Source organism: Castanea sativa, chromosome 7 (genome assembly GCF_040712315.1).
Source record: "Castanea sativa cultivar Marrone di Chiusa Pesio chromosome 7, ASM4071231v1".
NCBI classification, from domain to species: domain Eukaryota; kingdom Viridiplantae; phylum Streptophyta; class Magnoliopsida; order Fagales; family Fagaceae; genus Castanea; species Castanea sativa.
In genome coordinates, this window is record NC_134019.1 from 43,890,869 (window position 1) to 43,915,246 (window position 24,378).

At 35.8% G+C, this 24,378-nt stretch overlaps 1 protein-coding gene across 1 annotated transcript; it reads right to left on the reverse strand.

Annotated features, from left to right (window-relative positions):
* Positions 1–20,582: 20,582 nt before the first annotated feature.
* LOC142644526 (polyprotein of EF-Ts, chloroplastic-like) lies at positions 20,583–22,925 on the reverse strand. The gene is made up of 5 exons (XM_075819114.1): positions 22,822–22,925; positions 22,650–22,727; positions 21,355–21,568; positions 21,032–21,303; positions 20,583–20,598 (listed from the first exon to the last, which is right to left on the reverse strand). Exons 1-5 carry the CDS (start codon positions 22,923–22,925, stop codon positions 20,583–20,585), a joined length of 684 nt encoding a protein of 227 aa, XP_075675229.1.
* Positions 22,926–24,378: the final 1,453 nt, after the last annotated feature.

A 24,378-nucleotide genomic window follows, 5' to 3' on the forward strand; every position in this document is an offset into this window, starting at 1 on the left:
CTAAATATTTATACAATAAAAGATAAGTCTCAAATACTCTATTTCAATCTCCTTCTTATTGTGAATATTAAGAATACTTATTTTACTTATTTTGTAAGAGTAAATGGTCATTTTATGACATTAAAACACTTATAATGGTATTTTATTACTTAGGAGGAATCGCATTTTTGCCTTAAGGAGATTTATGGACTTGCGCACAACTTGGTTCATAATTAGCCCTCATTTAGCTGCGGTGAACCAAGCCCAGTCCACCAAACAACAAGTAAAGGGCCCAAGATCCTTGTTTCAACTTGGGCCTGGGGTACCATCCAAAAAAGGACCCTGACAGACACTAAATGCTCTAAATAAAGAATCATCGGTGGCAATTGAACTACATAATTTTTTAATTCTTGCTTGAGGCTAATCAAAAAATTATTGTAGGGTCTTGGGCTTCGGCCGAGAGCGTAGGGCTTTGGCCGAGATCGTGAGTAGTCCGAGTCCGAGGAGGAATGTCTCCTCGGATAAGCTAAACGCAGATCGGGTATAGATCCTAATGATCAAAGTGACCTTCCAGGAAGTTCTAGTGATAGGAACGAGCATCATGAACGTACAAGAGGGAAAATGACTCAAAAATATCTAAGGGAAAGCTGCTACACCGCATTGAATGCCTTGCAGCTAACTTTCTAACCCCATTTATGTGGAAAAGACTCCTGAACAATGCTACCTCGGCAACCACAACTCACAGAAGGCCAAAAAGGGTGTCTAATGGGACAAGCACTCAAATGGTGGCTCAAAAGATCAACAAATGTAGGATTAAGATGATCCAAAATGAACTACATAATGGAGGAGGCCCTTCATGAAAAATAAGAAGGAAAAAGGGGAAGAAAAAGCACTGTAGCAATCTCAACAACTCCTGTAACCTTTGTCATCCAATATATACTAGAACAGAGCTCCTCAAAATGTGCCGAGGACAAACTTTCTCGCACAAACTGGGTTCAATTCTTGTTGGCTCATCATCCAAAACCATATTAACTGTTATCCATGCATTAAAGTCTAGCTCTTTGACCCATTCTCTACAAATTTATTGAACTGGGTTCACTGGACCAAGATCCCTTACATTTTTGGGCTTGGTCTGAAAATCGTGTCCCTACAATTATTTATAACTAATTTTCTTATTGTAGTAAATTTTGTTCTATAAATTATAGAGAACCATTTTTTTCTCAATTATTATACAATATTCATTTTATATTATTTTTCTATTGTCGATATAGCTTCAAGGAAACTCATGTGCAAGGACAACTCAAAAAGATCCTTATTCCGATTGAAATTATGCATTAACTCATTATTTTATATTTATTCTTGATAAAAGAAATATTTTACGTCTCCCTTTTTTTATTATTCATGGGTAATTAGTATCAAATATAATTATAAATGGCATTGTCCTTATTGCAGTAATTTTGTTCTATATCATGTTTATGTTATTGGAGTTTGATAGTGGTGGCCGGTGGGTTTAAACGCTTAGTGAAAAAAAAAAAAAAGTCTTATCATAATAATAGAATTTTATCACAATTAGCTATTATACTTGCAAAATAAAGTGATTTTACATATTTTGCCAACAAGATATTTTTAAGATATTTAAAATGAATACAAAAAAAAAAAAAAACATTACAGGCGCTATTTCACATGATTATCCGTTCAGCTTTAGTGGGTTCCAATTAGTTTAACTGGTAAAATCTCTTATTATTAAATAAGTGATTTGAGATTCAATATCCGCCTATATCAAAAATCGATTGATACCTTACTCTGATGATAAAGAGTTATCATTAAGAGCAAATATCATAACTTAAAACTCTCTTTAAAAAAAAAAAAAGCTTTAACATGTGGAAGTGGACATTGATTTTATTGTTTAGATTTTTCAAATTTGTATTTTATATATATATATATATATATATATATATATATATTTTTTTTTTTTTTTTCCTTTTTGTAGTACATTGTGCTTGGTTGAGTGGTTGATTTTTTTTTTTTTTTGGGTGAAAAAAACGGGTGAGTGGAGCGACCATTGTGACGGACCCATGAAGTAGTTTTTTTTTTTTTTTTGAGAAACCCATGAAGTAGTTGAATTTGAATTCCATATTAGGTAGCAACAATCAGAATAAGTGATTCATATATAATTATATATTAATTGTTGGACCCAAGCATATATAAGCCTTCCAAGTTTAGAGGGTGCCCCCAATATAGCCGATAAGGCAGGTGGCGTGGGGCTAAGGCCTTTTTTTTAATTAAAAAAATTACTATGGGGTCTTGGGCTTCGGCCGAGAGCATGGGGTTTTGGCCGAGATCGTGAGTAGTCCGAGTTCGAGGAGGAATATCTCCTCGGATAAGCTAAACGCAGATCAGATATAGATCCTAATGATCAAAGTGACCTTCCAAGAAGTTCTAATGATAAGGACGAGCATCATGAACATACAAGAGGGATAAGGACTCAAAAATATCTAAGGGAAAATTGGTACACCGCATTGAATGCCCTACAGCTAACTTTCTGACCGCATTTATGTGGAAAAGACACCTGAACAATGCTACCTCGGCAACCACAACTCACAGAAGGCCAGAAAGGGTGTCTGATGGGACAAGCACTCAAGTGGTGGCTCAAAGGATCAACAAGTGTAGGATTAAGATCATCCAAAAAGAACTATATAATGGAAGAGGCCCTTCATGAAAAGGAGATGAAAAAAGGATAAGAGAAAGCACTGTAGCAATCTCAACAACTCCTGTAACCATTGTCATCCAATATATATTAGAACAGAACTCCTCGGACTGTACTGAGGACAAACTTTCTTGCACAAACTGGGTTTAATTCTTGTTGGCTCATCATCCAAAACCATATTAACTGTTATCCATGCACTAAAGCCTAGTTCTTTGACTCACTCTCTACAAATTTATTGTACTGGGTTCACTGGGCCAAGATCCCTTATATTTTGGGCTTGGTCTGAAAATCGTATCCCTACAATTGGCGCCGTCTGTGGGAAGAGCTTGTGTGATAGTGAGTGCAACGGTTAAATATGGTAGGATAAGGCCCCCATCAGCAAGAGTCCCTGGGGAAAGCCATTATGGTGACCAGTTTACTATGTGAGCAAGTCACTACATGAGGCACACACAGTTGTTGTCCTAACTTAGCTTCCGCTCAGGTCTATACTACGAAGTGCTAATTATACAGGGAGGATTGCTGAATGGGGCATAGTTCTAGGGGCTTCTGACATCAAGTACATGCCTCGTACCTCTGTCAAGGGTCAGGTCCTCGCGAATCCGGTGGCCGAGTTCGCTGAACCTCCATTAGAGGAAGTGGCAGCAACACATGAGCAATTCAAAGGGGCTCTGCGACGGGGCTAGTTCTCGAAGGTATATATTGATATCTTCTAATCTGTTGAAGTGGTTAAACAGAACCTTAGCTATGCCGGGTCTTCAGACCTCCTGCTTTAGGGAAATTACACATCTTTGGAAGTGGTTAAACAAAACCTTAGCTATGCCGGGTCCTCGGACTTCCTGCTTTGGGGAAATTAACACACACTAGCATCTTTAGAAGTGGTTAAACAAAACCTTAGCTATGTCGGGTCCTCGGACTTCCTTCTTTGGGGAAATTAACGCATACTGGCATCTTTAGAAGTGGTTAAACAAAACCTTAGCTATGCTGGGTCCTCAGACCTCCTGCTTTGGGGAAATTAACACATCTTTGGAAGTGGTTAAACAAAACCTTAGCTATGTCGGGTCCTCAGACCTCCTGCTTTGAGGAAATTAACACACACTAGCATCTTTAGAAGTGTTAAACAGAACCTTAGCTATGCCGGGTCCTTGGACCTCCTGCTTTGGAGAAATTAACACACACTGGCATCTTTAGAAGTGGTTAAACAAAACCTTAGCTATGTCGAGTCCTCGGACCTCCTGCTTTGGGGAAATTAACACATACTGGCATCTTTAGAAGTGGTTAAACAGAACCTTAGCTATACCGGGTCCTCAGACCTCCTGCTTTGGGGAAATTAACACATCTTTGGAAGTGGTTAAACAAAAAACTTAGCTATGTCGGGTCCTCAGATCTCCTGCTTTGGGAAAATTAACACACACTGGCATCTTTAGAAGTGGTTAAACAGAACCTTAGCTATGCGGGTCCTCGGACCTCCTGCTTTAGGGAAGTTAACACTCCATAACAACTCTCAAAGTATCATGCCTCGGTCCTCAGACCAGATGATGTGGGAAAGTTAACACTCCATGACATCTCTCTTCAAGTGTTTAAACTATAACTCAATCATGCCTCGGTCCTCAGACCAGATGATGTGGGAAAGTTAACACTCCATGACATCTCTCTTCAAGTGTTTAAACTATAACTCAATTATGCCTCGGTCCTCGGACCAGATGATGTGGGAAAGTTAACACTCCATGACAAGTTTCAAAGTGTTCAAACGGAACCTTAGCTATGCATGGCTCATCGGACCACATACTTTGGGGAATTAACATTCCATGATATCTATTTGTTTCTCACTAAGTGTCAAAACAGACCCAAGATTATAACCAAATCCTTAGATTGGTAGCTCTAAAAGGAGCAATTTACAGTACAAATATGGGGCGCGTGAAACGGCACTCCCTCGAGTGTAAATCAAAGGATCAAAGCATAATTAACTCTTAAGAATTCAAAACCCAACTTTTTTCCTCGGATAAGAAGAAAAAACCGGAGTTTTGAGGGGCTATTGTGGGGTCTTGGGCTTCGACCGAGAGCATGGGATTTTGGCCGAGATCGTGAGTAGTCCGAGTCCGAGAAGGAATATCTCCTCGGATATGCTAAACGCAGATCAGATATAGATCCTAATGATCAAAGTGACCTTCCAAGAAGTTCTAATGATAGGGACGAGCATCATGAACACACAAGAGGGATAAGGGCTCAAAAATATCTAAGGGAAAGCTGCTACACCGCATTGAATGCCCTGCAGCTAACTTTCTGACCGCATTTATATGGAAAATACCCCTAAACAGTGCTACCTTGGCAACCACAACTCACAGAAGACCAGAAAGAGTGTCTGATCGAACAAGCACTCAAATGGTGGCTCAAAGGATCAACAAGTGTAGAATTAAGATCATCCAAAAGGAACTATATAATGGAAGAGGCCCTTCATGAAAAGGGGATGAAAAAAGGAGAAGAGAAAACACTATAGCAATCTCAACAACTCCTGTAACCATTTTCATCCAATATATATTAGAACAGAGCTCCTCGGACTGTGCCGAGGACAAACTTTCTTGCACAAACCGGGTTTAATTCTTGTTGGCTCATCATCCAAAATCATATTAACTGTTATTCATGCACTAAAGCCTAGTTCTTTGACTCACTCTCTACAAATTTATTGTACTGGGTTTACTGAGCCAAGATCCCTTATATTTTGGGCTTGGTCTGAAAATTGTGTCCCTACAATTACTATAAAGGTTTTTTTTAAGTGATCTATAGAGATTTTTTTTTTAATTATAAATAATTTGGATAGGAAGTGGACCATTATATATAAAGAGTTAATATTCGGAACTCAAGACCCCAAATTTATCTCTTTGAATTCTTTTCTAATGGTCTACTTCCTACAATTTTTTTTTCTTTCTAATTACTAATTTTTCAGAAAATTAACAAAATAAAATAAAGGTAATATAGTTCTCATGACCCAATCAAAAAGTAAGAAAAAAAAAAGGCTATGGGGAGACTTTCCAAGGGTTAACTTTAAAACTCTGCATCCAGTTTACCACCAAAAAAAAAAAAAACTTTAAAACTCTCATAAATCTAAGATTCCAAGACTGTGTAGAGGAGACCACGCAATCTAAATTGGAAAAAAAATACTCAAACTTTTGAAAAGGTAAAAAAAAAATGGTTTGGTTAATGCGTGCCTTTAAGACACACATTAATCATCAATTTTGGGAAAGTTTTTATGGAATATTGAAAAAATTATCAAAACAGTAAATTACTTCTTTCGTTATTTCATAAAAAAATTTTCTAAAATGGTTTAGTAATATATGCCCTAAAAGCACACGTTAGTAAGTCCCAAGTAAAATAGGCAGAAAGGTTAATCTTTTGCTAAAAGTACTGTAAATAAAATTAAAAAGTAGCTGAAATAGTACAATGGTACTCATGAATTGTATCAAAAAGTACAATCAGACCCATGAATAGTAGCAAAAATAAGCTTAATAGTAAAAAAAAACTGACTTTTTAAGCCAATGCCAAACACAACCTTAGTATCACAAATTCTATTGACTTAAAAGCAAATAAACACTAAACAAAATCTGAATATGAATTCTGAAACTTGTATTCTTTAAATAAATTCTAATTAAACTATATTTTATCTCTCTATAAAAAGTTGTTTATGGCCTTTCTATTGGTTCATCTCTTTTTTCTTCTTGATAAGAAACTGAAATTTCATTAAAATGAAACTAAAAAGAATTACATCAATGGAGAGAGCATATTCTATATAATAAATCCAAGTAATATACTGTCTCTTTAGGTATTATATATGCTTATTAATTAATTTAAGGTTAAAATGCAAAACTCACCCTTTAAGTTTCACAACTTTTCATTTCAGTCTTTTAAATTTGCATTTTGTTATTTTAGTCCTCTAAGTTTCAATCCTCCTCAATTCAGCCTTCCATTAATATTTCATCCATTCTTGCCGTTAGTTTTGACCCTAATTTCATATTTATTTTCCTATTTATTTCTTAATTTGAAAAATTAAAGTAAAAAAACCAGGAATAAAAAATAGCAAACCATGAAAACTAAGAGACTAATTAACATAGCAAACCAAGAGGAAGTGGGTCACTGTAATCAGGGCTTACTTAGGTTGTTGACGGCGATGTGATGTTGGCAGTAGTGAGGTTGGGTCAAGTTTGAGATGTTTCTGTCTTTCTTGTAAACTTCTATTTGGTTTGGTTGTATTTGGTGTGGTTGGATTTGTGGTTTTGGTTTGGGTGTAATATGAGTAAGTTTGATGGGTAGTTTGTTGTGATTTTGGTGTGGTTTTTGGTTGATTATATAATGTCCTATTTTACAGTAAATGAACTAAAGAAGAAGAAGAAGAAGAAGTGGTGGCATCGACATATTGGTGCACAAAAGGAAACGAGTTGCCCTGTCATACCGGCCTAGAGCTGCCGACTATTGGCCGGAGCCATCCCTCGATCTATCTCTCATATCCCTCTCGGTCTCTCACTCTTCGTCTCGGTCTCTTGATCTTTCTTTCCCCCTCTTAGTCAATTATCAATGGGTTAGGCTGGGTTTCTATTCGTGTTCTTCTGGTTTGCTTTTTTTTTTTTTTTTTTTTTTGAAGCCATTCTAGTTTGCTATTTTAATTTATGGATTTTTTAACGTATTTTTTAAATTAAGAAATAAATATTAAATTAGGGTCAAAACTAACGGCAAGAATGGATGGAATGTTAATGGAGGGCTAAATTGAGAAATATTGAAATTTAAAGGACTGAAATGAAAAGTTGTGAAACTTAGAGGGTAAATTTTGCATTTTGAACTTAATTTAATGAGTTAGATATATCATAATGCTTATCTCATTTATCCAAAAATAAAAACATATCTCATTGAAGAAAACAGTGAAGCCGAGTGTCGTCATTTCTGTAGGGCTCCATGGCATGGTGCAATTATCATTTATCACTACATTGCTCAACTTGTGTTTTTTCTTTTTTCTTTTTTTATAGAAGAAGCGTGCTTTTATTCCATTGATCAATTCACTCCTTATTTTTGTATTTATTTAAAAGCTAAGAATATTGTTTTGAGTGCCTTTATTATGCACTTTATTTTATATTTTTTTTTAGTGTTGTTGATAACCATATTTGAGACTTCTTTTTGGGAAAACAAACAGTGTGACATTTTTTACGCATGTAGCAGAGCTGTGATGACACAAGTGGTGCCCTTATCTACTCCTTTTGTTGAGTCTGTTTACTCAACCGACAAAATCATATTTGAAAAGAATCAAAACTATGGTCTTTCTTTATTGCATTCACCTTTTTCCCCCTTTGAAGTAATTCCAGGAAGGAAATGAGAATATGTAGTTCATAGGCACCAAAAAACAAAAAACAAAAAAAAAAAATTGACAACAAAATTTGACAATTTCTGTATGACAGATTGTTAGTAATAGATTAAAAAATAAAAAAGTAATGTCAAAAATGGGTCCAAACTAATTAAAAGCTGCCAACTAAGCTGTTGTAAAATTTTTTGTATATATATAATATTGCTAAATAAAGAAACAATAAAGCAAGTGTCACCATTTCCATAGGGCTCTACGGCATTGTGCCCTTTATTATGTTAAATGGACAACGGATAGGTGCTGAGCAGTTAAGCAAATTATTGTCTCATGCTTCTAATGTTCATACTTCATATACACCTCAATTTGAAAAATGTAAATACCTAATGCCCTTACTTTGTAAATGGTTGTCGAGTTTATATGAAATGTGCACATTGAGACTGCGAGACAATATTCCGCTCCCTATTTTTTAATTGACAAAGCTAAGAATATTTTTTGAGCCTTTACAATGTACATTTTTGTTATTTGTCTATTTTTAGTGTTGTTGATGACCATCCTTTGAGATTTATTATTGCAAAAAAAAAAAAAATCCAAGCACTGGATTTGTAACCAGAAAACAACAAACAGCATGATAGATTTTTTCAACAAACCTTGTTGTCTAGCTAAATTTGTCAAAAATCGATGATTTGAGACGTAAAGGACGGCAATAAGTGTGGGCTTCTTGATCCCACCGACAATTTTAAAATTTCTAGCTAAATTTAGATACGGGGTGGATTTGGACTCAAAATTTTAAATTTGCTAAGTATTTCAAGATAGACTCGAATCGAAAAATCATTTTTACTCTTCTGGTTTGACTATAGACGTGATCGTCCTAACTAATGTGCAAGCACAACTCAAGGAAACTCATGATCAAGCACAACTCAAAAAGATCCTTATTCCGATTGAAATTATGCATTAACTCATTATTTTATATTTATTCTTGATAAAAAAAATTATTTTATGTCTCCCTTTTTTTATTAGTTATGGCCCTTGTAAGTGCACAATTACACCTGGACCCAAAGACAACTACGAGCTCAGGCCCAATGAGCTTTAGACAATAAAATTTGTAGAGCGTGGACTTGTAACCTAGATTAGAAGTGCTGAGAACTTCATAACGGGCTAAGAGTTACAAACACACGTAAATAACAAAAGATAACTGAAAAAAGGCCTCCTCGGACGTAAGCCGAGGACCACTTCTGTATTATTAATATTTCTTCCTTAGAAATTACAACTCTTAGTTTCTTTCTTTTTTGCTGATCCCCCCCCCCTTCTCTGGCCTCCACCCCCCTTAAATACTTCCTTCCCTGATACTTTTTGGACAGTGACTAGAAGTTTCAGCCCTACTGTTCAGGGGTCACTTCTCCATTAATGCGGCCAGGGAGGTAGGTGCAGAGCCTTTAATGCGAAGGTGGCAGCCTTTGCACTTGATATTTTCTTTAACACTGGTGCATCTAGAAGGTTCAGGGTGTCCCCTTTTAACCATTAGTCTTTCCAGAGTTGTGTCTTGACCTTCATAATGAAGTCTTGAGTTTTCTTGGATCTGTCCAAGGAGAAGCTCACTCTCGGATGTACCCTCGGATCCTCGGCGTATGGGCCAATTTGTAGAGTTTAATTCTGGAGTAGGTCGGCCCTCCATGCTACAGTCCAAAGGCCCATATGCCCATTCAGGTCCTTTTACTCCCCACAGCCCTTATGGGTAATTAGTATCAAATATAGTTATATATGGAATTGTCCATATCATTTTTATGATTTTATGAAGTTGCAATAATTTTGTTCTATATCATGTTTCTGTTATTGGAGTTTGATAGTGGTGGTCGGTGGGTTTAAACGCTCAGTGAAAAAAAAAAAAAAAGTCTTATCATACTAATAGAATTTTATCAAGCTTTTTAGCTATTATACTTGCAAAATAAAGGGATTTTACATATTTTGCCAACAAGATATTTTTAAGATATTTAAAATGAATACAAAAAAAAAAAAAAAAAAAACTATTACAGGCGCTATTTCACATGATTATCCGTTTAGCTTTAGTGGGTTTTAGCTAACTCAATTAGTAAAATCTCTAATTATTGAATAAGAAATTTGAGATTCAATCCCCGCTTACACCAAAAATTGGTAATTAAGTATCTTAGTCTGATGATAAAGAGTTATCATTAAGAGCAGACATCATAGGTTAAAACTCTCTTAAAAAAAATGTTTTAACATGTTGAAGTGGACATTAATTGTATCGTTTAGATTTTTCAAATTTGTGTTGTGTTTATGTGTGTGTGTTTTTTTTTTTTTAGTACAATGTGCTTGGTTGAGTGGTTGAATTAATTATTATTTTTATTATTATTATTATTATTATTATTGGTGAAAGAAATGGGTAAGTGGATCAACCATTGTGACGGACCCCGTGAAGTAGTTGAATTTGAATTCCATATTAGGTAACAACAATTTTTTTTTTTTTTTTGAGAAAATATTAGGTAACAACAATTAGAATAAGTGATTCATATATAATTATGTATCAATTATTGGACCCAAGCATATATAGGCCTTCTGAGTTTAGAAGGTGCCCCCAATATAGCCGATAAGGCAGGTGGCGTGGGGCTAAGGCCTTTTTTTTAATTAAAAAATTATTATAAAGGGTTTTTTTAAGTGATCTATAGAGATTTTTTTAATTATAAATAATTTGAATAGAAAGTGGACCATTATATATAAAGAGTTAATATTTGGAACTCAAGATCCCAAATTTCTCTGTTTGAATTCTTTTCTAATGGTCCACTTCCTACAATTTTTTTTCTTTCTAATTACTAATTTTTCAGACAATTAACAAAACAAAATAAAGTAAAGGTGATTAAGTTCTCATGACCCAATCAAAAAGTAAGAAAAAAAAAAGGCTATGGGGAGACTTTCCTAGGGTTAACTTTAAAACTCTGCATCCAGTTTACCACCAAAAAAAAAATACTCAAACGTTTGAAAAGGTAAAGAAAAAATGGTTTGGTTAATGTGTGCATGTTAACCATCAAGTTTAGAAAAAATTTTATGAAAAATTAAAAAAACTGTCAAAACAGTGAATTATTTTTTCGTTTTCTCATAAAAAGTTTCTAATATAGTTTACTAATGTATGCCTTAAGAGCACATGTTAGTAAATCCCAAGAAAAAATAGGCAGAAAGGTTAATCTTTTGCTGAAAGTACTGTAAATAAAATTAAAAAGTAGTTGAAATAATACAATAGGATCCATGAACAGTTGCAAAAATAAGTTAAATAATAAAATAAAATAAAATAAAAAACTGGCTTTTTAAGCCAATGCCAAACACAACTTTAGTATCACAAATTTAATTAACTTAAAGCAAATAAACACTAAACAAAATCTGAATATGAATTCTAAAACTTGTATTCTTTAAATAAATTCTAATTAAACTATATTTTATCTCTCTATAAAAAGCTGTTTCTGGCCTTTCTATTGGTTCATCTCTTTTTTCTTCTTGATAAGAAACTGAAATTTCATTAAAATGAAACTAAAAAGAATTACATCAATGGAGAGAGCATATTCTATATAATAAATCCAAGTAATATACCGTCTCTTTAGGTATTATATGTGTTTATTAATTAATTTAATGAGTTAGATACATCATAATGCTTATCTCATTTATCCAAAAATAAAAACATATCTCATTGAAGAAAACAGTGAAGCCGAGTGTCGTCATTTCTGTAGGGCTCCATGGCATGGTGCAATTATCATTTATCACTACATTGCTCAACTTGTGTTTTTTCTTTTTTCTTTTTTTATAGAAGAAGCGTGCTTTTATTCCACTGATCAACTCACTCCTTTTTTTTCTTTTTTTTTTAAGCTAAGAATATTGTTTTGAGTGCCTTTATTATGCGCCTTATTTTATATTTATTTTTAGTGAGCATTTGGATTGTGTCTTCAACCCTGCGTTTCTGTGTTTTTGGCTTCTTTTTTATTGGAGCAACGCCTGGTGCACTGTTCATATCCATGAACAGTGCATCAAGGCATATGAACATTGTTTTTTAATGTGAATAGTAACCGAAAATTATTTTTTTATTATTTTTAGTTTTCAACAAAATAAGCGGTATCCAAACCCACCTTTAGTGTTGTTGATAACCATATTTGAGATTTCTTTTGGAAAAAAAAAAACAGTGTGACATTTTTTATGCATGTAGCAGAGAGCTGTAATGACACAAGTGGTGCCCTTTTCTACTCCTTTTGTTGAGTCTGTTTACCCAACCGACAAAATCATAGTTGAAAAGAATCAAAACTATGGTCTTCTTTATTGCATTCACCTTTTTCCCCCTTTGAAGTAATTACAGGAAGGAAATGAGAAGTTGTCAACTAAACTGTTGTAAAATTTTTTGTGTGTATATAATATTGCTAAATAAAGAAACAATAAAGCAAGTGTCACCATTTCCATAGGGCTATATGGCATTGTGCCCTTTATTATGTTAAATGGACAGCGGATAGGTGCTGAGAAGTTAAGCAAATTATTGTCTCATGTTTCTAATGTTCATACTTCATATACACCTCAATTTGAAAAATGTAAATACCTAAGAGCATTCACAGCAGTGGAGCTAAATAGCTATATTGCTATTTTAGCTCCACTCAAACCACAAAATCCCATACACAGCAGTGGAGGCAAAGCTAAATTTTTTTAGCTTTGCGCTACAGTGCTCATGTATCAATACATGAGCACTGTAGCTGAAAGTTAAAAAAAAAAAATACTATTTTATTCGGCTTGGATTAAAAAACGCATATCTGAAGCTCATCCTCTCTTCATTTCATTTCATTTCAGACTCCCTCTTTCATTTCACGCTCTCTCTCCGGAAACCAAACCTCATCCATTTCAGTCTCTCCTTCTCTGAAATCACCGCCCTCTCTGAAGCTCACCGCCGACGCCGTCTTCTCTTCACAGTCGCTCTCTGAAACTCGCCGCCGACCCACGCCGACGCCGTCTCAACTCTCTCAAGCTCACCGCCGATCAACCTCAGCCCACGCCGTCGAAGCTCTCAACTCTCTCAAGCTCGCCGCCGCCGACCCATCTCGCCCAGTCCTCCAGCTCCACGCAAGCTCGCCGCCGATCAGACCCAGGCCGATTAGCTCCACGCAAGCTCGCCGCCGATCAGACCCAGGCCGATTCAGCTCCACGCAAGCTCGCCGCCGATCAGACCCACGCCGATTCAGCTCCACGCAAGCTCGCCGCCGATCAGACCCACGCCGACATTGTCCTCCTCACCGAAGCCCAGTTCTATGATTGATGATTTTTATTTTGTTTATAATTGGTGATTTTGTTTGGTCTGGGTTGAGGAAAAAGATTGGAGATTTCGGTTGGTTTTTTTTTTTTTTTTTGCTGCTGTGGACTGGTGGTGGTGGTGGTGGTGGTGGTGGTGGTTGTTGTGACTGTGGCTGATGGTAAAGGTGGTTGTGGTTGGTTGTATAAATGTTTTTTGAGTTGTGGGATATATTATTTTATTGTAGGAGATATATTATTTTATTGTGATGTTTATATTATTTTATTGTGTTGAAAGCTAAAATAGATGCACTGCTGCAGCATGTTTTGTAAAGTGTATAGGTAAAATAGATAAAGTAACTTTTTGTATAGCTAAATTGCTAAAATTTTAGATCCACTGCTGTGGATGCTCTAATGCCCTTACTTTGTAATTGGTTGTCGAGTTTATATGGAATGTGCACATTGAGACTGCGAGACAATAATCAGTTCTCTTGAATCTTGCATTCCACTCCCTATTTTTTAATTTACAAAGCTAAGAATATTTTTTGAGCCTTTACTGTGTAGATTTTTGTTTTTTGTTTATTTTTAGTGTTGTTGATGACGATCCTTTGAGATTTATTATTGCAAAAAAACAAAAAATCCAAGCACTGGATTTGTAACCAGAAAACGACAAGCAGCATGATAGATTTTTTCAACAAACCTTGTTGTCTAGCTAAATTTGTCAAAAATCGATGATTTGAGACGTAAAGGACGGCAATAAGTGTGGGCTTCTTGATCCCACCGACAATTTTAAAATTTCTAGCTAAATTTAGATACGGGGTGGATTTGGACTCAAAATTTTAAATTTGCTAAGTATTTCAAGATAGACTCGAATCGAAAAATCATTTTTACTCTTCTGGTTTGACTATATACGTGATCGTCCTAACTAATACTCCAATACATAGGGTCTAGGGTCTAGGCTAGCAAAAATTTTGTAAATCGTTGACAACTTTTTATTTTATTTGAGAAGAAAAATCGTCGGCACTTGTAAATGTTCCTTACATATATAGTGAATTTCTTATCAACTGTTTTTGTTTGTTCCCATAGTGATTTTCGTTTGGAGAGATTTCCCATCTTTAGTTTTTCACTTTGTGATCAATCTTTGTGTTTTTATGTTTATAACTTTTGATTTGATAATCGTAGTCATAGTCAGGATTGGCCTACTGTTTGCTCCAATTCTTTCAATATTGATACTTAGCATTTGGCAAGTTCTAAGGATATTATATTTTTATTGAACTGTGTTATTTTATTTTTATTAAACTATGTTATTTTGAATTTGGGTTGAAGTGTATGCACTTATTTTGGAAAGTAAAGAACTTATTTCTAGATAAATATTATATTTTTGTTGAATTATATTATTTTGAACGTGGGTTGAAAACTTAAAGTGTATGCACTGTTTTTGGGATGTAAAAAAAAAATTATTTCTAGATAGATATTATATTTAGTATTATGCATGTTGAAATGGGTTGTCTTACATTCATGTCAACCCAATACGATTCATTTATTAAGTGGGTCAAATGGGTTGGGTAAGGTCAACCTGCCTTATTAACAGGTCGGGTTAGGGTTGAAGAATCATGACACGATTATTAAATGAGTCAAATTAGGGTTGACCCATTTAGTCGAATATCCTTACCTCGACACGACATGACACGAACCCGACACGCTAAACCAAATTGACACCCCTAGTTTGGAGAGATTTCTCATCTTTAGTTTTTCACTTTGTGATCAATCTTTGTGTTTTTATGTTTATAACTTTTGATTTGATATATGTGTGTGTGTGTGTGTGTGGCATTGGGAAAAAATCATAATCTCTTCAATATAATGTCTATGTGTGAATTAAAATATATAACTACCAAGTAATAGCAATATTATAAAGACAAAAAAAATCCAGCAAACACCACATAAACACATCCACAAAAAAACACCAAATCTTACATGGAAAACCCTCCAGTGTAGAGGGAAAAACCATGGGGCAGTTCCGAAAAATATCTATTATAAAATAGAAATTACAGCTATCAAGTTTAAACTTGAGTCCACAATAAATTAGATACACAACAAATTAAATCTCAAAGAGTAAGATACAATCTCACCACAAAGCCAGTAGCAAAATCTTCCTATGAATACTTCAACTCTCCATGGTTGTAGTACTCAAGAACTCCAAGTGTTGGGTCCCAAATAATATTATCAAAAAAACTATCAATTCAAAATAGCAATCACACACAAGAATATAAATATTTACGTGAAAAACCCTTTCTCTTTGAATGGAAAAACTACGGAATAAACTCCGAATAATTTTACCATTATTAAATCTGATGGGATCAAAATCAGTTACAATAATTCTTGTATATGCCTCATGGCTAAAGAAAAAATCTCTCTTATTTTTCTTTACTCTCACATACAAATTATCTTTCTCAAAGGCTGCAACACTTTGCTCTCTCCTTTTTATTTTCTTCTCCACGCACAACTCTCTTTCTTGGTTGTCTTCTTTCTCTAAGCGACTTCCTCTTGGCTACTCTCTTTTTCCTTGCACCGCAGTCCTTGTTGCTACTCTCACCTTTGCTCTTTGTGCAACTAGGCCTGTCCACAAGTCGGTATGGGTAAGGTTTGTACCCAATTCGGAACCAATCCAATCATTTCTGGTCTCCTGAACCTAGACCCGCCGCCAACCCGCCGAAGGCAGCAATTCGGGTGGTCAGATGTCATCAGTTTCCAATCGAGTCTCAGTCGGTTTCGAACTGTGCGAATCATCGTCGAATTTTGCCAAAATTTGCTGATTTTTGCTAGATCTAACGAGATCTCGAAGAGATCTTGGTGGATCCCAATGAGATTAGGCTAGAACTTGAAGAGCTCTCGGTAGATCTCAATGAGATCTCACCGGATCTTGACAGATCGGACAAAATCAGACCAGCTAATAATTCAATCTGTGGAGAACAGCAATTCAAGTGTGTTTTCCAGTCGGGTCGGTTGAAAATCGATTTTCCATGCTTCAACCCGTCAACCGACCCGCCGATCTCGGGTTTTAGGGATGGAGACCCACTACCAACCGTTGCCGGCGTTGGGTTGGCCAATTCGCGAGCCGAATTGGCCGGGTTGGTCGGGTACCGAGTCTAGTTGGACACCCCTATGTGCAACAATCTTTTTTCTCTATTTTTCAATCTCCGGCACACCCAAAAACTTAATATATATTGTCTTTATATATTACCCAACCGACTTACACTCCTAATAGCACACAGATCCTAATTCACTTGAATTTGGCGACTATACTACTACCTGCTAGCCACGGAATAATACAAGCCCATATGTGGGCTTTTACTTCGTGGGATGAACCACATGCTTTATGCACCCAACAATCTCCCCCTCCAGTCCACTGGTGGGAGGAGATCTTCATTCTATCTCTTCAATTCAATTCAATTCAATTCTTTGTCAGTCAAGCCAGCCAAGGCTTGGCCTTCTTCATTATCTTTACCAATACTGAGAACACCTCATCAAAGTCAATCTCTTTCATTCTCAACTAATTAATCTCATCTTGGATTTCTTTAATCCAATCCCTTAGCTCCCCCTCATCAGAAGCCCAGTTATTCTTGAACCTAACAATTCGATGTTCTCCAACAATCCTCTTCTCATGAAGTTCAACAATCTCTAGTGGAGGATATTGCTCCCCCTACTCAAGACCTTTAGGATCTTTCACTTCATCATCACCCCATGTAGCCTTAGCATCTTCATATTCTTCATCACCCATTACTTCCTCTTCTGAAGCACTATTAGGCAATGAGAATTTCACCCTCTTAGTTTCAACACCATTAATCCCAACACTCATCTTTGGAGTCTTCTCAAAATTTTTAATCTCATTGAACTTCTTCTTACAGGTCTTCACATGAGTCTTGTACATACCGCAACATACATGTCCTCTTGCAACAACTAATGGCCCATTAGTAAGTTTTTATCTTCCATTACTAAGGTAGTTACAATAACCCACTCAATACATAGCCAATGTAGAAAACACATTCATCCTTAAATCTGGAACATGTCGCACATCCTTCAACATCATAGTGCTACCAACATTGATTTCAATGCACACATCACCAATTCCACAATTTTTGAATAACTAGAATTACTCATCTTCACTGTACCAAAGTCTTTTGCTTTGTACATGGTAAACAACCCCTTCGTAGGGATAATATGGTGAGGGGTTTCAGAATCAACAACCCACTCAACATCATTATTAGCAACATGCTCACACTTTTGCTCTTCAATAAAGAGCACCACAGCACCTTCAGCAATCATAGCATTGTAGTATTTTTCTCACTATCATTCTTTTCATATTTTCTTTTATTTTGTTCCTTATTCCAATGCCTACAATCTCTCCTTAAGTAACCATTTTTCCCACAATGGAAGCATTTTCTAGTTTCCTTGAACTAAGATCTATCTCTTGATTGTGACCAGCCATTGAATTTTCGATCATTAGGTCATCTACTTCTACCTCTGCTCTTATTTTCCGTAACAAAAACTTGATCTTGTGCATTGTCTATATTCGCATCTCTCCTACGAACCTCTTCATTTAAAATCAAATCTCAAATATCATCATATTTGAATTTTTTTTTTCCTACAGAATTACTCACTATCATTTTCATGGACTCCCAACTATTTGGTAAAGAAGCCAAAAGAATCAAGGTTCCAGTCTTCATCCTTCATAGTTTCAGGTTTCATCCCCAAAAAAGGCAGATGCAATTTCTTTCCATAGAGATAATTTTCAATCTACATCCTCCAATACCCAAAGTATGTTCCATCAAACTTCTCAATTCCTGAAGCCTTACCTTCTTCTTCGGCCATCACTTCTACTCTAACATTAGCTCTAATACCACTTGTTGAGTCTCAAATAATATTATTAGAAAAACTATCAATTCAAAATAGTAATCACACACAAGAACACAAATATTTACGTGGAAAACCATTTCTCTTTAAAGGGAAAAATCACGGGACAAACTCCGAATAATTTTACTATTACCAAATCAATTACAATAATTCTTGTGTATACCTCTCGGCTAAAGAAAAAATTTCTCTTATTTTTCTTTACTCTCACACACAAATTATCTTTCTCAAAGGCGATAACACTTTACTCTCTTTTTTATTTTCCTTCTCCATGCACAACTCTCTTTTATGGCTGTCTTCTTTCTCTAAACAGCTTCCTCTTGGATTCTCTCTTTTTCCTTGTACAATAATCCTTGTTACTACTCTCACCTTTGCTCTTAGTGCGACAATCATTTTTCTCTATTCTTCAATCTGCTGCACACCCAAAAACTTAATATATATATTGTCTTTATATATTACCCAACCGACTTACACTCCTAGTAGCACACGAATCCTAATTCACTTGAATTTGGAGGCTACACTACTACCTACGAGCCAGGGAATAATAATACTAGCCCATATGTGGGCTTTTACTTCATGGGTTGGACGACGTGCTTTATGCACCTAACAATAAGAAAACTTTACTAATTTATCTTTCTTGGGTAGGTAGCTTAAGCAAAGAAAAATGTAGCCTTTTGTTTTCTTTTTCACTCCCTCACATTCTCAATGTGTATATCTCTACTCTTCGTTCCGACTGCACCTCTCAAAACTGTGTCTTGCTCTCAATATTTTGGTTTCCACTCACTGAAGGCCTTGGTCTCTCTCTGTGCCTCTATTTCTCACACACTAACCAAAATGGCTGAATGGCCTTTGTTTGCTTTAGCCAAAAACCAGCGTATCCCACACGCCTCAAGTCATGTCTCATTTAATGAAGACTGACTTTTCTACAAGCTTGCAAGACAAGCTCATTTAGAGCTTTCATAAGGTGTGGGCTGGACCCATGGTGCTATGGTGCACCCAACATATGGGACTGTCTTTGTTTGTCCCTATGGTAATTTTTTTTTTTTTTTTTTTTGAGAGATTAATCCTATAACTATTTAGTTTTAGTCTTTTAGATATAATACATATCCGAACAATTCAAAACTTCAAACACTGATCGCCAAACTAAAATATGTACTCCTTTGCAAGTGTCTAATTGTCATCTCCTTTTCAATAAAGTGCACGCATAATAGCATTCACACCAGCTCAGTTAAAAATTTGTAAAATAAAAGAAAGTACAATTTTTACACATTTTATACAAAAAAACACCCACATCAATGGGTGTATAAATAGCCAAAAATGTGAAAATCCATACACGAGCTACAGTACCGTGTAAATATACACGGGTACTGTAGCTCGTGTATAGATTATTTTATTCCAGAAATAGTTCGCTCCATTTTTCCTCTCTCTTCTCCGTTCTCAACGAACTCAACAAACTCAGTATCATCCACAAAGAAATTAACACAGATACTCAATAACAAACTCAGACATACACTTGCTCCAAAAAAAAAAAACACAGATACACAAACACACCCACGATGCTTTGGTCGGCGGAGCTGCAGATCGGAGTTGGGATCGGTGGTGCTGGGGATCGGAGATCGAAGCTGGGATCGGTGGTGTGTGGATCGGAGATCGCGGCTGGGCTCGGTGGTGCGTGGATCGGAGATCGCGGCTGGGCTCGGCGTTGCGTGGATCGGAGATCGCGGCTGGGCTCGACGGTGCATGGATCGGAGATCGCGGCTGGGCTCGGTGGTGCATGGATCGAAGATCGCGGTTGGACTCGGCGTTGCGTGGATCGGAGATCGCAGCTGGGCTCGGCGGTGCGTGGATCTGAGATCGCGGCTGGGATCGAAGATCGGTGCTGTAGATCGGAGATCGGAGCTGAAAAATGGGTAGAGAGATGGGTAGAGAGAGAAAGAGAGAGCGAAAGAGAAATGAAGAAAAGGAGAGAGAGAGAGAGAGAGAGAGAGAGAGAGAGAGAGATGAATCAGAAATGAAGAGAGAGAGAGAGAGAGAGAGAGAGAGAGAGAGAGAGAGAAATTACCAAAAATTGAAGAGAAGGCGCGCGGTAGTTAGAGAGAAATAAAAAAAAAAGTGAGGAAATTATTATTTAATTAATAGAGATGGTAGGATAGATGAACTGATGTGGGTGATTTGTAAAATGAATGTGTAAAATTTTAAAATGAGGTTTTTTGTGTAAAATAGATGAAATTTTTACACGAGCTGATGTGGTTGCTCTAAGAACATGGGAAAAAAAATGAATACTTTGGTTTCTTCTCCTTTAATGTGTAAAAATCCACCATCCCAAAACTGTTTCGTGTCGAAAATGATGTGTTTTTATTCATCTCATGCTTCAATGGTAAGAAACTATCACGAAATTCTCAACCTGTGAGAAACAGAAAATAGGAAAAACACACGCCAAAGAAAAATAATCTCACGCATAAGATAGTATTTACGTGATTCAGCAATTTGTCTACGTCCACGAAGTTACAGAGATTTCACTATTATTAGAAGAAAAAAAATACAAAGTGCGGCTACAGATTTTCACTCTCTCAAAAACAATAACAACAAAAAACCCTAATTACTAAAACAACATATTTTTTATATCCTACGCACAGGATTCACAATGGGTTACAAAACGGGTCAAGCCTCTGCTCCATAGACTAAGCCTCAAAAAATCTCCTATTAAAAATCACGCAACATTATTCAGGTTGGGGCGGGTCGTCAACCAAATCAAACACAACTAGTCTTCACAAAGCCCAACATCAATTCCTGTTTTTGTATTTTCAATTGTTTCCCCAAGAGTGAACCGAACAAACCTTTTTACTTCTATTTTCTCCCCAATTGTAGCTATAGTTTGTTTCAACAAGTCCTTAACCAGAATATTGTCATTCTTAATGAAATGTTGCTCTAGAAGAGCAAACTCTCTAAGCATCTTTGAGACCCTTCCCTCAACAATTTTCTCTCTAATGTTCTCAGGTTTTGATAGGAGGTCATCATCTCTTTGCATTTCAAGCTCTCTTTCCTTGTTCACAAAGCTCTCCGGAATATTCTCAATGGATACAAACTGCACTTTCGGGCAGGCCGCGACCTACATTGCCAGATCATCAACCAAGTCCTTATATTTTTCACTTCTACAAACAAAGTCAGTGTCGCAGTTCACTTCAATTAAAACCCCTATATGAGAATCATGAATGTATGACCCAATTCTACCGTTAGCTGCAATTTGGCTGGATTTTTTGTCAGCATTGTCAGCAATTGAAAGACCAAGAGACTTCTTGCAATCCATCATCTCTGCTACAGGTTCTTCTTGTGGTTGTTTAAGTAATGCTGCAGAGATTGATACTGTTGGTTGGCTGCAATAGGGAGTTTGAATAAACATAACATTTGTATGATATCGAAAGAAAATGTTTGGCTTGTTTCAACTATTTGTGTGAAAAGAAATAATATACACTTGTTGGTATGTTAAGCTACTTCAAGAATAAGATAAAGATCCATTCAAGAAAATCATGTATGAATATAGCTAGGTTTACTAATTTTGTTCGTAAAGTTCAATTTAGTCATTCAACTATTTATTGTGATTTGTGTTAATTTAATCTGTCAACTATCAGGATCAAGTTAATTTAATGCTGGTAAAGTCTCTAGTAAAGTTTCTGTGGGTTCCAGCTAGCTCAACTGGTAAAATCTCTGATGGTTGAATAAGAGATCTAGCGTTCAATTCCCGCCTACACCAAAAATTCTTGGTCTAATAATAAAGAGTTATCATCAGGAGCGGAAGTCATAGATTGAAACAAAAAAATAATAATAATTTAATGCTTACGCATAATTGACTAATGGTAATGCTATTCTTAGGTGCACATAAAAAAGGCTCCTATTTCATGCTCAGAGCAATATTAAAGGGAAGAATTTGATAATGGGTTCCATTAAAGGTGCCACATGAACTTCTTCATAAGATGTAGCCTCTTAGTATCTCCTAAGTTCTTAGGATCTCGTGGAGAACTAAAAGTATATGTACACATACATTTATGCTAAACTTACAGATCAAGTCGTTTTGGGTCCAAGTAAGTTGGAATATTTGGACGCAAGATCATCAAATTTTATCACCATAATGAGGCAACTAGGAGACGTATAACAGGGGTTTCACAGAAGCTAGCTGCCACATTTAATAAGGAAACCACACCCTCTACAACATTATAAAAGCTGCTAGAAATCATCAACATGTCTACTTATGCTTTGTAAGATTAAATATATATGTTTTTGGTTTTGGTTTTATGGTTTTTGGTTTTTTTATATATTATTATATAATTTTTGTTGTTAATGCTAGCCAAATATAGAAACATTTGTCACCACTATCTATTTGTTCACTAAAAAAATAATAGTAATAGACAAAAATTATTTGGCAAGAGAAAAGGGATACGGAGAATGAAGGAAACTTACAGCAACAACGCATCCAAGATTTCTATGTTATGATCCATGGGATATTTCTGGATGGATACAAAGGAAATATCTAACTCCCTGAATATTGGAGAAACGTCAAGTACTAGACACTTTAGGTAAATAATATCTGGTCCAAGTGGCTTTCGATTCTTACTCCTACAAACATGCGCACCTCAAACCAATCAAAACCTGCAAACCCAAACCCAACAAATACGCCACCACCCCATACCGATTGGAACCTACAAACCCAAAACCAACAAAGCACCACCACCTCATCTCGATCAAAACCTACAAACCCAGACTCAACAAGTGCATGCAATACCACCTCATCCCGGCCGAAGGTGAGCTTCAGTGGGGAACAAGAGATATGGAATGAGACAAAGTGAGAGAGAGATCCACCTCAATGATGAGCTTAGGCCTTGGTGGCCCGATTTGGGCTTGATCTAGAGAAAAAGCCAAAGAGAAGAAGCTTCAAAAAGAGAGAGAAGAAGAGGCTTTGAGGACTAGAGTCTTTAAGACTCAAGTTTCTTCACTGAATTCAAGTTTAAAAGACTCAAAATGCTAGTTTACAAAATAGTTTCGCAAACCTGCCAACTAAAGAAATTCTTTTGAAAATCATGTTAAGTGCCAAAAAAAAAACCCATATTTTTTTCCTAAAAATAAATATTATAAAATTCATTACATATGGTGTTATAAAATGATGAATTTACTTTTAATAATAAATCTTTTTTTTACGATAATATTGATGTGATACCAATTTTTATATGCCCATATGCAAGTTAAAACATGTTCGACCGTTCGCAAATATAGAATCCTCGATTGGAAAATGATTATTCTTATAGAGCAAAACTTAGGTATAATACTTAAGTAATATATTCCTTAGGTTCCCCTTTTAAGATTCAGCTATGTAGCTGTACTTAACTAAAAATACACTTCCATCCCACGAGAAAAAAACAACATGATTGAATCTTAAGAATGAAAACTAAGAAACAACACATAAGTACTGTACCTAAGTTTTGTCCATTCTTATAAGTTGCTTTGTGTAATTCATATTGCCACGATTTTAAATAACCTATCTATATAAGGAATGAATAGTATCAATAGCCATTACAACTATGTCATTCTAACCCTTATCTGCATAGTTTATAGCTGACTGATATTGCTCATCATCATTTTGCTATTGCATTCTTGTTGGTGGATGATTATTTCTATGGGTATAAGAATCAATTTGGAATGCTTTTTTTTGGGAGGAAAATGATTATTTCCATTTAAAATAGATTGAATATTTCACATTTAAGAATATACAAATTATCACGTCATTTAAGGGGTGTCTTAGTTGAAATGTATCTATATCTAGCCCAACTTGTGCTACATGCCTTACCAATAGCATTTGGGATTAGTAATGCTACAAAATTTGGGGGGGCTATAAGCTGTTAATCTGTTATCATCCTTTCTTTTCTTTTCTTTTTATTGAAACGACAGCCTTTTAGTAGTAGCATGGAGGTTTTGGATTGAAGAGCCACCTTCTCTTGTAAAATGAAAGAAAGAAAAAAGAAAAAAAGAAGACAGAGATAACTACTAGTAGTAGGTACGTAGTACAACGTTGCATCATGCATGCCATGCATGCAAGAGTTATATAAGAAGAAGACATAGATAACTAGTAGTAGGTAGTGCAACGTTGCATGCCATGCATGCAAGAGTTATATAATATGCCACTTCAAAACATTTT